General features: G+C 39.6%; 1 protein-coding gene across 1 annotated transcript; it reads right to left on the bottom strand.

Annotated features, from left to right (window-relative positions):
• Positions 1–3,015: 3,015 nt before the first annotated feature.
• FXN (frataxin) lies at positions 3,016–12,696 on the bottom strand. The gene is made up of 5 exons (XM_058823687.1): positions 12,565–12,696; positions 11,032–11,114; positions 9,531–9,651; positions 6,094–6,191; positions 3,016–3,315 (listed from the first exon to the last, which is right to left on the bottom strand). The coding sequence occupies exons 1-5, from the start codon at positions 12,694–12,696 to the stop codon at positions 3,162–3,164; spliced, it is 588 nt and encodes a 195-aa protein (XP_058679670.1). The 3' UTR covers positions 3,016–3,161.
• Positions 12,697–14,005: the final 1,309 nt, after the last annotated feature.

The raw sequence follows: 14,005 nt of genomic DNA, 5'->3' as shown, positions 1-14,005 counted from the left end.
ATAAATTTAAAACACCATTCCCTAAAGGGCAACATGAAGCAGTCTGCCCCACATCTCTCCTTGCCCTGCCAACGACATCTGCTGTTGGACAAAGCTAATTTCTTCCGGATAGACTTTGCTTCTGCCCCTCCCATGCTTCCTTTACTATTTTGAATGTTCTTTCAGGTTTTCTGGCAAGCCTCTGCCTTCCTTCCCAGGACTTCCACATATTACAGAGCTGGTTAGCACAATCGCGGAATTCAACCATTAACCAGAAGCTAAAAATAATCAAACACAAACCTTCCTGTAAACCCCCTTTCTTTTATTCCAGTACCTCCTCTTCAGGACAGGCCTTTATCCCATTTATTGAAGTTGCAATATTTTAAGGAAATAAGATGTAATGATTTTATCACATGGAACAATCCTACAAAGTAGTAATGTTTTCTTACGAATTACCCACAAGTGGAAAAGAAAATGAGCAAACATCAGACAAGAACTTAGGTCAGATTAGCAGCTGATGAAAATTCTGGTGTAACTAAAAAAAGCCCAACACACCCCAATTTACGTGCTGAGCTAAGGCAGCCAGTAAAGCTATGAAATGGCAACTCATCCTTCCAAAATATTCTGCATGTTCTCCTTCACCAACAGTGGAGCACTGGATTATGGAAAAAAGTAATGACCATAGCACAGTGGTTCTCATTAATACTGTCTGTGCATAGTCTATATTTAATGATTGTCCTTCAGCTATTTCTTTTGGGAGACGTGAAGCAAGAAACTATTGACATGATGTCAGGTGGGGAACTATTCAACAGTCTTTTTATTCTGTAAGTTATGGAAGTAAAAAACAGTACAGAAGTGTTACTTGTCTTGGGGCAATAAGCAGTCTGATATTAGGATCAGAGCTTGTTCTGTGCCTCCATTGTACAAGTGTGATGGCTCATGGGAGTCCTTGCCCCCTACTTAAAACTGGATGCAAGTATTAAAGCAAAAAATGAGTCATGTCCTATGATTCATTTTGTACATTGAGATATAACTCATTCTAACTTGCTGACACTATTTATCTTCAGGTAAGATTAAATGCATTTGTTACTCAGATACCTAAACCCAGGAAATTGTTTGCATAAATAGCAGTAGCATTACAGATTAAGGGCAAGGCATGTAAACTGTGAAAGCTGAACTGCTCTTACAAAATTCACATCAACTGGCCACACTTGCACAGAATCTTTCCAGTATGTGTTTTACGAAACAGAAAGAATTCAAAAGTATGCACGTCTGTGGCCTTCACCCTTATCATCAAACTCTTGAATCTGACCTTTACATAATGAATTAAGAATTTCACATGCAATTTTATTTAACTATAAACATTTCTACCAGATGTAAGGGAATGGAAAATTAACTTCCAAATATGAATCAGATTCATATGAGTGGTCATATTGCATGCAAATACTTAGGAAAATAATTTTTGGAGAAGTCAATTGGAAAAAATAATTTCACATGGTCAGGCAAAGGAATAACCAGGTATCCTTGACTCAGATATCATGTCATTAACTTCCACACAAATTTGTTTAAATGACTATCTGAAATTGTAGGAGACTGAGCTAAATATCATAAAAGTAACTACATAAAAATACATATTTCCATATGCTATAAATTATCTTCAGTGTTCTAAATTCAGAACTGTAAAAACATATTCTATTTTTACCTCCCTGTACTGTTTTGAAAAAACATGCTTTACTCTTATCAGGTCTGGGAGTCATTGTATTTACCTCATCCAGTAGTGCTGAAATTCATATTAATTGTAAAACATGCACAGAGCATGAACCATTAACCAAGAGCTACTTCCATTGAAACATTTCTCTGTTTAGTAGTGAGAAATAGCAGGTAACAATGCTTATACTCTAAATCTCTAAATGCAAATACTGGGCAAGAACACTTTACAGTTATTGTTTTTCAAGGACAAAATCAATCCTTCCCTGTCAAGCTAGCTAGAAAATCATGCCAAAATAACCACAGCATCAGAGAAACTGAAAAGAAATATACTGTGCACTGAACATCTTTTCATACAATCTGCAAGAGCACGGTATAATTTTTCTCTCATGCATTAGTCAATAATTTGGTCCTTCCATTTTATAGACAGTTAAAATCTGCAAGCTGTAATATTACAACAGTGCAATTGCTGAAGTATTGCTGTTCATTACTTCTTTAACTGTTTTTTATTGCAAGATCTGGAGTATATAGTTTATTCCCTTCACATATTTAATAGCCTAATGAAGACAGCTTCATCAGCCTAAGAACAATACTTGATTCTAAGAAATTTCTCCATCAGCATGGTACCAGGGGGAGACTTGCTGCATCATGGTGGTAAGAAGATAATCTTAAACTATTGAAGAAATGCAGTAGAATAAAACTACTGCAAATTTTCATGAACGTAATTTTGCTTGGCTCAAAAAAAAAGTATTTTCACTCTTTGAAGAACAAAAGGGTAAAGAAAGAGAAATGTACAGTAACAGAATTAAATGTTTGCAGAGGTATTGCTATACAGCGTAAACTTCACATACTAGCTTATCAGTTCCATATCATGCTCAGAACCACAAAAATGTCTAAGTAATTTAAAGTTTAGCTCAAAAAACCAAAATCCTGAGGTGAAACACACTACAATTTAGAATTTGGAGAATAGCAAGTTCTGCAATACTAAGAAAAAAACTGTCTTTACATGCACTATGACATGTTAAATGTGACTATGATGTATTACAATAGCCACAAATTTTGAGGCAGTACATTCACAGTACCGCAATTTATGTCAATGTAACTGACATTACATTGTTTTGGGTGAATGTTTCACCAAGGAAAGTTCAGTGTTTGTGTGCTGGTCAGAAGTCACCAGGCAGTCAGTCCTTACATGCGAATACGTCTATAGAAACTAAAAATTCATGACTTCTGCAGGAAGAAAGCAAGAAATGAAGTGACAGAATGGGCGACCTCAACCATGTGTACTGCATAGATTCAAAAAGCCCACGGAAATCCAAAGACTGAGCACTAGAGAAAAAAATATGTTATTTTCATTTTTGTTGCACAATATATTGATGCCAAGAAAACCAACAGAATTAAGCTCAGGTACTTCAGCCTAAGAAAGAGCTTGGCTTGAGGTTAAAGTCTTTAAACTTCCATGAAGTAGAATAAAATCAAGTATCTTCTTTCCCAGAATATATTAAGCCGGACAAATCCAATTTAGTTTTTAAAGCTGTTGAAAACTCTTTTGATAGTAGTTCATGAAGAGATACTCTGTCATGAGAATACACCCAATTCCGTCCAGTCCAGTCATAGCGCTTGGGCCCACTAGAAAAAAACACAACAGAACATCACACACTGTGTAAGTACATATTATTTCAGGAGACCTGCTGGAAGCCTGTATGCATAATGTATGCAACAGAGTGCACAGGAAAAGGAACAGACAGCATGGGGAACGGCTGGTGGGCAGTCTGAGGAAGTGGAGCAGAAAAGGCCTGATATGTCAGGAACTACTAAGCCATCAAATAGATATATCTGAAAGGTGACAAGATATATCAGTCAGTCCAAGGGGAGACAAGCACTTTCCCTTCCTGCTTTTGACACTGATTTCCCCAAAACTCCTCCCTTTATCCCAATCTCCCCTCACAGATATAATTTTCTTGCACACAAATATCACTACAGATATTTGTATAATGATGAATTAATGCCACTGATTAGTTCTTGCAAATATTCTAAGCACAGCAAAGCACAAATAATTTCCTTTTAGATGCAACAAAATAATTTAGCCCCTGAAAGCAAATATATTGGCATGTGAGAGATTTATAACTAAATGCTATTTTTCTCTGTGCTATTATATTGTAATTGAATTGGTTTTTCCAGGCTTACATTAAGTATCAAGAAAGAAACTTGAACACCTGGGTTCTACTCCAGACCTTGCTATCCACCTCATTTTCCAAACGTCAAGTGGGAGAATGACTCAAAGGTACTCAATGCTGATAACATCAGATAAGCAAAGAAAACAGAAAGGAATGAAATTATTATCTGGGATAAATGGAGAAACCCTTGATTTTGTAGGAAACATACCTTGGAACTCAGTCAACATGCCAAGTCTGCTAAAAAACAGACTAACCTGTACATACATAAGAAAAATCTGCACGTTCTCTCTCTACAAGCATAAGCACTGATCTGAACCTTGACTATCCCGAGCTACTCACAATAGTCAATGAAGAACTTTGCAATCACTGCTCAATGTATGAGAAGTTACAAAGGCAAGCATAAATCCAAGTCACTTTCACTGAAGTCTCACTGTCTGCATCAGAAGTAGTAACTTCTGTTTGCATAAATAGCAGTAGCATTTATGTAAGCATTTATTTAAGCATTTATTTAAGTAGTAACTGTTTTAATCAGGGTTATGTGCTCCAGTTATTTTACTAAGTATTTCTCACTTCACCTCTGCAGCACAGGCTTATGTTTATACTCTCCTGCACCCAGAGAACGATGGAATATGATCCTGTCATTCATAAAAATCAGGTTAAGATCTGTCATTTAATAAATGACAGTGAAATATGTATATTATCTGAACTGGTTTTAAATGTTATGCAGTAAATATCAGTGAGAAGGTTACCACTCGAAACACCTTCCTAGTTCTATGAATCTCCAAAAGACTGTACAAATGTGACTTTCAAATTAACGGTTTAAGCAAAAATGCGTACCAAGTTAATACCAGACTAAATGTATTGCTCATGGAAAGTCTGCATATATGTTTCAACCATAAGAGAAAAAAAATTATAATATCATATTAAGCTATTGCTAACATTCTGTAAGGCTGAAAAGTCTTTTCAGTCAGGAGCTACATTAAATTACTGCAATCACACTGCTGGCAGGTTGCACACATCCTCTGATGCCCCTTTTTTGTAACTGTCAACTAAGTAAAGTTTTCACTCAGGTGTAAAGATACTCAATAGCAAACAGATGGCAAAATAAAATTCCAAGAAAAATATCTCACAACTTGACAAATTAATCTCCCCTGGAATATAAGACTAAACATCAACATTTAGTGTAAAAAATTCTCCAAAACATTCAATGCAAGCAATTACTGGCAGTGACATTTCCTTTTTTCAATTCCCAGCATATTGCAGTTAAGAAGATGACAGTTCAGGTCATACAGTATTTGCTGGAGTTGCCTTTCAGAAGTTAGGAAATAAGTGAACACATAGCATCATGTTCCAGGAAATACCACTGTTTATCTAACACCAGTTAAGGGAGTACAAAAAGGAAAAATTTAACTTTTTTCCTCAAACTCCGTTTTCTGGAGCACATATGTCTTAGCTCGCCTGGAGCTAAACAGACAGGAATTATCTGAATTTTGGTTTTTATAAAGAGATGAAGCTCGTGTGTCAGTTACACAAAAATATTATAAGCTTGTTACTTCACCATTAACACTTATCAGCTCCCTGGGTTCTTTTCAAGGGATCATGGCAAAGAATACAGATTTTGAGGGGGGACAGCTACAGCATTTTCCCACTTATATGGCTGCCCTCCTTGCTGAAACCAAGCATAAAACCTGAAATGGATCAAAACACATCATTAGGAAAGGCAGAGGAAGCAGCTAGCTAAGTCTCCTGTGAAGTGCAGAGGCTGGACAAAAACAACCAGTGTGGCATACATAAACATATAAAGCAGGAAATCCCACAAGCTTAAAAGGGAAGGAGCCACCCTGTTTAAAACACAAAGAGAGGTTTAGATGATGACATCATCATCACTCTTTTTCCAACAGAAGCTTTGTTTGTTTCTTTTTAATCATTGCTGGTTATATTTCCTATGAGTAAGCTGTATTTCTGTAGGCAGTGGTTTTGGGCTGAAACAGCGTATGAAAATTCTTTGTTACACATTTCCTGTAACAATTAATTTAGGTATGCCAGTAATACTGCAGTGTGCCCGAAACCCTGTACCAAACCATTATTGAATATTTAGATTATATCACATTTTAAGACTATGCCTAGTAGAAGGGTTATTTATGAAAAGGATATTACATGATCATGCCATGCTATAAATAAGAGGAAATACATTTCCACCCAGTCTGCAGATATTATGTAACTAACTTACCTAGTGGGTGAGGACAGCCAAATCTGCCGGTTTGGTGTTTGCTTATTGATTACGTATGTTCCCATGTCTCCACCCAATTTAATTGTTAGTACTCCATTCTTAAAAGACAAAGAAAGTAAGAAATAAAAAATTTGTATCCCGCTACTTTGACAACAATTACTTCACCTGCACTGGCAGAAACTTACACACCTGTATCGGATTCTCAACCATCTTCCCAAAATATAATAGCTAAGGAGAATGATCATTAAACCTAGCATATCTTTGAGTCTGATCTAGACTTCAGACATTCTGGTCAGAGTTTGATTTTAGTGTGTTTGTACCATTCACAATATTACTACTTAAATAATATTCTTGAGCTTGGACCTGGCATCCTGAAAAGACCAGACCATTGCAATTCATTTTGCAATGATTAAAACATCATCCAATAACAACTTTTTTATATTAATGAACAATGCAGAACTGGTGTGGTCCAAAGTCAAGAAGCTTTATGCGTCATTGCCAGATTTCTGAGCCATGCAACTCTACCTTACTTTTCTTCAGTAATGGTAACAGTTTTACAGGGAACAAACACATTTTTCTTGATAATTCTGATTCATTCCTGAAAAAATCCTCCAGTTCTAAATCCCATGATTCTGGTTTTCCATGAGTCTCATTTTGCTGTGGTTATGTCACCTTTAGACAATTATCCTGGTGAACATTTATTTTCTCTTTCTTGCTCATATTTCTTACTGACAACATAATTCATGTTTCTAGTAACTGACAAAAATATTTTCTGTTCTGATTTTAAGAGTGAAAAAACAACAATATTTGGACTGGAGTTGATCTAAAGGTGATCTGAATGATATTAATTAAAAAGGGAAATATTTCTACAGAATGCAATGTGACGATTCAGATAATAATTTATTTAGTTCACAGTATCTCAAATACTTCAAGGCCTATGGCACAACAAAGCTTCTTTAAGGGTATCATACCTTTCATGCTTTAGTCAGAAGATACTACTAGTAGTGCATCTAGTAGTATCATTGCCTGGCTATTTGCTATGTATAAACACTCATTATGGGGAAAAATACTTTCAGGCATGAGTATCTACTGCCTGCCAACATCCTCTGTAGCACAAGTAGCAACTCGAAGCTTCCTTCCCTTACAAAGTAACTCAGAGGAACATATCTCAAGTAGCACTAGGCTTAAAATAATACTCTCAGGATCTGATTTTTTACCTTAGTTTCCCTGCTCTTTCTGTGCTTAAGGCACAGAATAGATAAATCTGTGATAAAAGCTATAAAAATAGAAGTGTCTTCTGGTTACAAGTCCCATCAGGTTTGTCCTGCCACTTATTTCTATTGGACATTAGTACAGTGCACAGAAGGGCAAAAACAAGCTACTTCTCTGGTTGTCAGAATTTCAAGTTTTCTACACCTCATGGTCTTAGAATTGTAGAGATACAGCAGAATAAGAACAGGATGGAGGATTAGGCCTGCATAATGATATACAGGTTCTGTATATAGCATTCTTCTATGGGGTTTGTAATGCCATACTAAGTATTCAGCGTGCTACATGTTTCTACAGACACATTATAAGTAAATAGGTTTTCAAAGAGTCAACAAAAAATTATACTATTGTTTATACCGTGTATCAGCTGTTAGAAAGTATTGTTCCTCCATCCTTGCAAGGTAAAGAGGTTAACCTTTACTGATATGTTGAAAACATTTTCTCATATATTTTACAGTACTTCTCAAATACTACTCAAAATTCAAGAAGGTATTACTTGAATTTTTTAAATAATTTAAATTGCAAGATACTTCTACTGGATGAATGTTTGCTACTTCCTGGTAACAAAAATATTCTTCTAAAGAGATTTTTTTTTTTCCTGAACATATAAATTGCTGAATATAAATATCCTGAAGATATAAATTGCTCAAAGCACTCACAGTTACAACAGGCACAGCAGACCTTTATCACATTTGCCACCTTGTGGTTTCTTGCAGCACTGACCCTGTTTGTTTAGAATTAAAACCCGGGCTATTTAACCCTCTCCTTTCAACAGAAATGACAGCCTATTATGAATTGTCATCATCCTGTCTATATAGTAAAGGACCACTGATAAAAATTAAGATGTAAAAGTATTAGCTCTTGAGCTTCACAAGCCAATGTCAAACATAATCCACCATACAGCAGATGGAGAAAAAAATTATGACATGACTCATCTGCTTAGCATAATGAAGTGTTTTATAATACTAAAAAGGTAAATTTCAACTATTGCTTATTTTTGTCCTAGGATAGTTACATCAGGCTAATAGGTATATTGATCTCCTAAAACATATTGAAGAGTAACCTTTTAAAATGCTTTTTACCAGAAAAGCAATTAGCTGTAACATTATCTATATACTTAATTAAAGCAACAAGTAGTATTTGCTAAACATAAAGCTACTGGCAATATGTTATTTTATATCCTAGCTATCAGAAATACAGAATGAAAATTATGATGACAAAGCTACACAAGAAGTCCAAAAACTACAGACTTTTGTTTTGGTTTGTATTTTGCACAGTGAAACCCAAACCACCCGATTCAACATTCTGGAGCACAAAAACATAACTGACAGTGCCAGTACAAAGCAATCTCGTTGTGGTTAAGACATGAAGAGGGAGCAATAGTTATGTGACCTCAAAAAACTGCAGTATTGAAAAACCTGTGTAGCAGACAGTATTGTAGGGAGAAACGGCACTCTTCTCCAAGTCATGTGGAGGGCTGTAAGACATAGATCACTTCAGGAACTGAATTTATATAAAAACTAATAAATCCCCTATACAAATAACACAAACATTTTTGTTCTGAGTCTGTCACTCCTGTATTTGAGTAACTGACTACTGAAGGCTCCAGCCATGCAATGTCTCCTGTGACAGTAGCCTCTTCCCCATGTTCGCCCTGGTCTCACTTCTGCAACAACCTATCCAACACTGCACCCTCCTGTGGCTTCTCTCCACCACAGGCTGTCATCATTAAAGCCAGGACAAACATACACTACCCGGTCAATACAATTGCTGCTTGTCTGTATTCAGGGCAACCAAAGAAACTGCTCTAACAGTTACATGTGATGTACTGTGCTATGTAGTACACCAGAGGGGAACTGACTGTGCCTGTTTAGGAAAATTTATAGATCAATGTGAAATAAGAGAACAGTTTCCATCTCCACTGTGCTCATTTATTATTCTATATTATGTCTTTCTCTAAACATGAAAAATTTTGAATCCCTAAATCACACAATGGTATGTGTTGCTTCTCACCAGAATTGTTGCCCCAGTCAGTATACAATAAATGTGTAAAAATTCATTGTATTTTCAGTATCAGCACTAAGGTGACTAATTTAAAATTCTCCTTCAAATAATAGGAAAAAAACCCCTACAATAATTACAGTGGTAATATAATGTTAAAAACATACCTCTAGAGAGACATCATAATCTTCTGGGGTAAAAGGTTTATCTGCCAGGTCCTCAAAGAAATCTGCTAAGGAGTCCAGTGTTTCTTCGGCCAGTTTCTCATAGATTGTCTCATCTAAAGAGCTACAAATGACATAGAAGTCCACAATTAGGAGGAAAAGCATGGAAGACAGCATTCTCCCTATAATAAAAACATATCAAGACCACAACTTTGGATGAAACTGTAACCATGAAATGATCTTATAAAACAAGTAGTCATTTTTCTTAAGGCGATGTAACTGACAATCCACCTTATCAATGGAAGTGAAATTTTGAAATTAGCTGGTATTAGAGATCTCTTAACTGAGGAAAAGATACTTGCTTCCTTAGATATACTAACCCCATTTAGTAAACAGCATCAGATTTTAAAGTAAGGAATTTTCATAATAGGACTTTGTTTAAGTTTACAGGAGTTAAGTTAATTAAGTTTAATAGGAGTTTGTTTAACTCTACAAATAGAGACAAAAGCATCTCCCATTTAGAAATATGTCATTAGGCTCTACAAAACTTGCTGTAGCTATACACAGTTTAGAAATGTCAGTATCACATGTCATGTTTATGCTTAGCATTTGCCTCCTCAACTGGAATTACCCATGCAACCTGGTAATTAGATGTTATTTAAACTGTGCTTATGGACTAACACTTATGAATTACAGACTACTCCAGAGAGTCTCAAAGCACCCTTGTGGCCATTACGTAAGGCTTAAAGCACCTGTGAGACCAATTCTCTTTCAGTCTTTAGTGGAACCAAGAGCAGAACAGTTTAATTAACCAAATGTAATTAAAATCGCGTAAGCTGTTCCACCTCTATCAATGTCAGCTTTCAGTTGAGTGTGTAAAGGTGTCTTCCTGCCAGCAAACACTTCAGGAAAATAATCTCAATTTTTGCTAATACTTATGGCAATGAAACAGCTGCTATGGGCTGAATATATAATATATACCAGTTAGTAATAGAAACTTTTAGAAAAGTTTCTTATCCAGTTACTGAAATATGCTCTATGCCACTGATGTGAAGGACACCACAAAATGCTTTGAGGCATGGGGAACAGAAAGCCTTTGGATCGGGCAGGATTCATGTACAGGTTCAGGGTCCACTTTAGGCACTTGAAGGCAAGACCCATTTCAGACATCTACATAATCCTTTACTGTGTCTCCAACTGCTGCATCAGAAGGGAGCAGTCTCCAAGAGATGCTGTGTCACGTTCTCTCAGAACAAGCAGAAATTTCTCATCCTCTGGCACATGAGAAATGGTGCCAGACACCTGTGTTTAGGTACACAATTTTGTAATTTGTGTATTTGCTAAGTGACTTCGCAAATACACACAAAATGCTTTTAGCTGAAACTGTAGTTGTCCTTTACATCACGTCAACATTACATTAGTTTGGTAGTATTAGTACATATATAAGTTATTCTAAAATACATAACCAATATTTTCATATGAGTATCTCAAAATGTATTTTTACCTTGTGTCACTCAGAGTTCTTGCATTTCTCAAATTCATGAACCAAGCAGTCCTGCTCTTCACATCTGAATAATATTGTAATTGCTGTTTAAAGTAAGCAGAAACAAAATGGAATTAAAGCTAAAATGTAATGAATTATAAATAATGTATTTATCATATAAATTAAACAGCTCCTTTAAGTCCTTTCCATCCTCAAGTAAAATGTTCATATTCTATATTGCAGGGCTAATATGGAAGGAATTATGCATCTTTAGTCGTCAGATAATTGCAGCAATCTAGAATTATCCCTGTCTTCATTATGCAAGCTAATGGAATAAAGCCCCACACCCTCTCATTCATAGAAGAATGAACTAAGAAAAGAGAACTATTCTAACTTTTCTATTGCTCTACCACAGAATTACTGAGCAACTTGGGTCTATTAAATAGCTTAGGCTCAGATTTTCCTAAGTATCGGCTACTCAAATGCTGTACTACCAACAACATGCGTCCCTCTGATGGAAGTCAGGAACGTATTAAGCTGAAACGAACACAAACCTTGGATCATCTTTATGTACAAAGAGCCAAAACCACTTCAGATCCCAGATTTCCAAATTATGGAAAAGCTGTATCCCCAGGCCAGACACAGTACCAGAAGTATTTATCTTATCCAGCAGGAAAGGAAGACGGCATGATTTGCATTTTCTTCCTAACTGGCGCTGACCGTTCGGTTTAATGGTAGAACAGCACTCATGATTACTTTCTGTGTACTCATGCAAGGTTCTGAAAACTTCAGACGGAGTTGAAAAGCAAGTGACATTTGCAAAGGAGCTATGTCAGCCTCTCTTCAAGCACGGCCGATCTCTCTCCATGCGGCGCACCACCTATCCGCATGTATTAGCAATGAGCTGCCTGTCAGTCCAAAACCACGACACAGGCAGAAAGGACAGAAGGGCGACACAAAGATACCGGCCGACAAAATACACCACACTGCTTATATGCTTGACTGCACCCTTACCCTACAGCATTTTATACACGCTCAGAATCAAAACCTACAAGACCACGAGCACGTTCAAGCTCTGTCGAGGCTGAGAGGCATTAATTCCATCAGTGTGCTCCTATATTCGGTTTGCGACTGGAGGCTGCCAACAGCGGTGTCGGCACACAGCCGGCACCTGCCTCCACGTACCACACCCGGCTGAGGGCGGCCAGCACCGCCTTCTGCGCCTGGAGAGGGGCAGCAGAGGAACGCACCAGCTCCGGTGTGCGCCAGCTCCCGAGGCACGGAGAGAACGAGAAAGCAGAAGGCAGGCGGGAGAGTGGGCAGGAGAAGACGCGCCCCGCTGCCGGCCTGCGAGGAGGCGGCCCGGTGGCGGCGCCTGCCTGGCTGCCGCGGGCTGACACAGACCTGCCCGGAGCCGGCTGCCGCCTAGCGAATCCCCACCTGTAGCCCTTCCCTCCCTGCCCGCCCGCCCCAGCCGGGGCTCGGCCACGGCCGCTCCGCCCGGCGCCGCGCAGGCCGCGCCTCGCCCCCGCCGTCCGCCCGCCCCTCGCTCACCGTGCGGCCGCTGCCGACGGCGGCTGTGCCCGCCCTCGGGGCGTCCCCGGTGCCGCCGCGCTGCCGCGCCCCGGCCGCCGCCGCCGCCCGTCCCGCGGCGCGCACAGCGCCCGCCGCCCCCGCCCGCCACATAGCGCCCGGGCCGCTGCGGAAGAGGCGGGGCGGGACCGGGCCGGGCCGCCGCCCGCCACCGCCTCCCCGCGGCGGCGCGAAGGGAGCGGGGGGCCGGGCCCTGAGGGTTCGTTCGGCCGCGCGGCAGAGCCGAGCAGAGGGAGAGTGTGCGGGTTTTCCCTTCCTCCCAGCCACTGCTGCCTCCAGCCTCAGCAGCGCCAGCATAAATCAAAGCCAAGTGCTTTCGCTGCCGAGACAGCACAGGTGAATCGGAGCCGAACACTGTCTGTCCGCCCGGCAAGGCTTTCGAGGCGGCGGGGGTTTCCCCGCCAGCCTTATACCGCTGTCTTTCCCTCGTCTCTAGCACGGCCTGGCACCGCTGTCCCTAGGAAACGGGTGCCGGGCCCAGTGTGCTCAGGCTCCCCTCGGCGAGATCTGGGCCCCGACGTGTCAGAGACAAGGAGCAGCCTGCCCCCGCTGAGCGCCTCCAGCTCGCCGCTGCTCTCAGAGCCGGCAGTGAGCGCTCTGAGCCAGTGTCTGCGGGCATCTGCTCACGCACAGCGGCCGCGCTGGGGAGATTTACAAGGAGCTGGCCCCTGGGGTAAAATAGCAATTAGAAGCCACACTACGCACAAGCATTCACTCAGGGACCCGTTCGAGGACTATTTTCTGTGACAAGGAAGTAGTCTGTTCTACATCCTGCAGGCAAAATGTCTCGCTGAGCCGCTGAAGGGAAAATAAAGCACATAATTTATCACACCTGACATTTTCCACTAAGTTACATAAATGCTGATGATGCCATACTATCAACAGTATGTGAAGATGTAGAGTCTCAGCCAGACATGTCGTATTGTTGCTTTAAATGAAATAAATAAACTGGGTTTGCCAAATAGATGAGAGGTAAGAAATAATTTCTATTAAAAGGTTTCTTCAAAAACCTACACAGTTTCTGTAGGAACACTGACAGCTTTCACTTCAGAGCCTTCCACTGGACAGGACCAAAAGCTTCAGAAGCCTACCGCTGGTTACTGGGTGATGCATTTTTATATTTCAAAAACTCTTAATTAAAGTAAGCAGTTAGTTGCTCTGAGCCATGATCTAGTTGAAGATGTCCCTGTTCATGGCAGAGGGGTTGGATGAGGTGGTCTTGAAAGGTCCCTTCCAATCCAAACTGTTCTATGGATTCTGTGATCTTCCACCACATTAGGGAATTAGTTATCAAGTTTCTCACCAAGATCTGTAATTTTATAATACTTTTCTATAAGCCAAAATTAATTATTTTACTCTACACAAGGCAAAAAAGCTCAAACAAGCCCCTTGCGCAAATTTC

Source organism: Ammospiza caudacuta, chromosome Z (assembly GCF_027887145.1).
Source record: "Ammospiza caudacuta isolate bAmmCau1 chromosome Z, bAmmCau1.pri, whole genome shotgun sequence".
Lineage (NCBI taxonomy): Eukaryota > Metazoa > Chordata > Aves > Passeriformes > Passerellidae > Ammospiza > Ammospiza caudacuta.
Note: the sequence above shows the minus strand (reverse complement) of the source record. Positions and strands in the feature narration are given on the sequence as shown.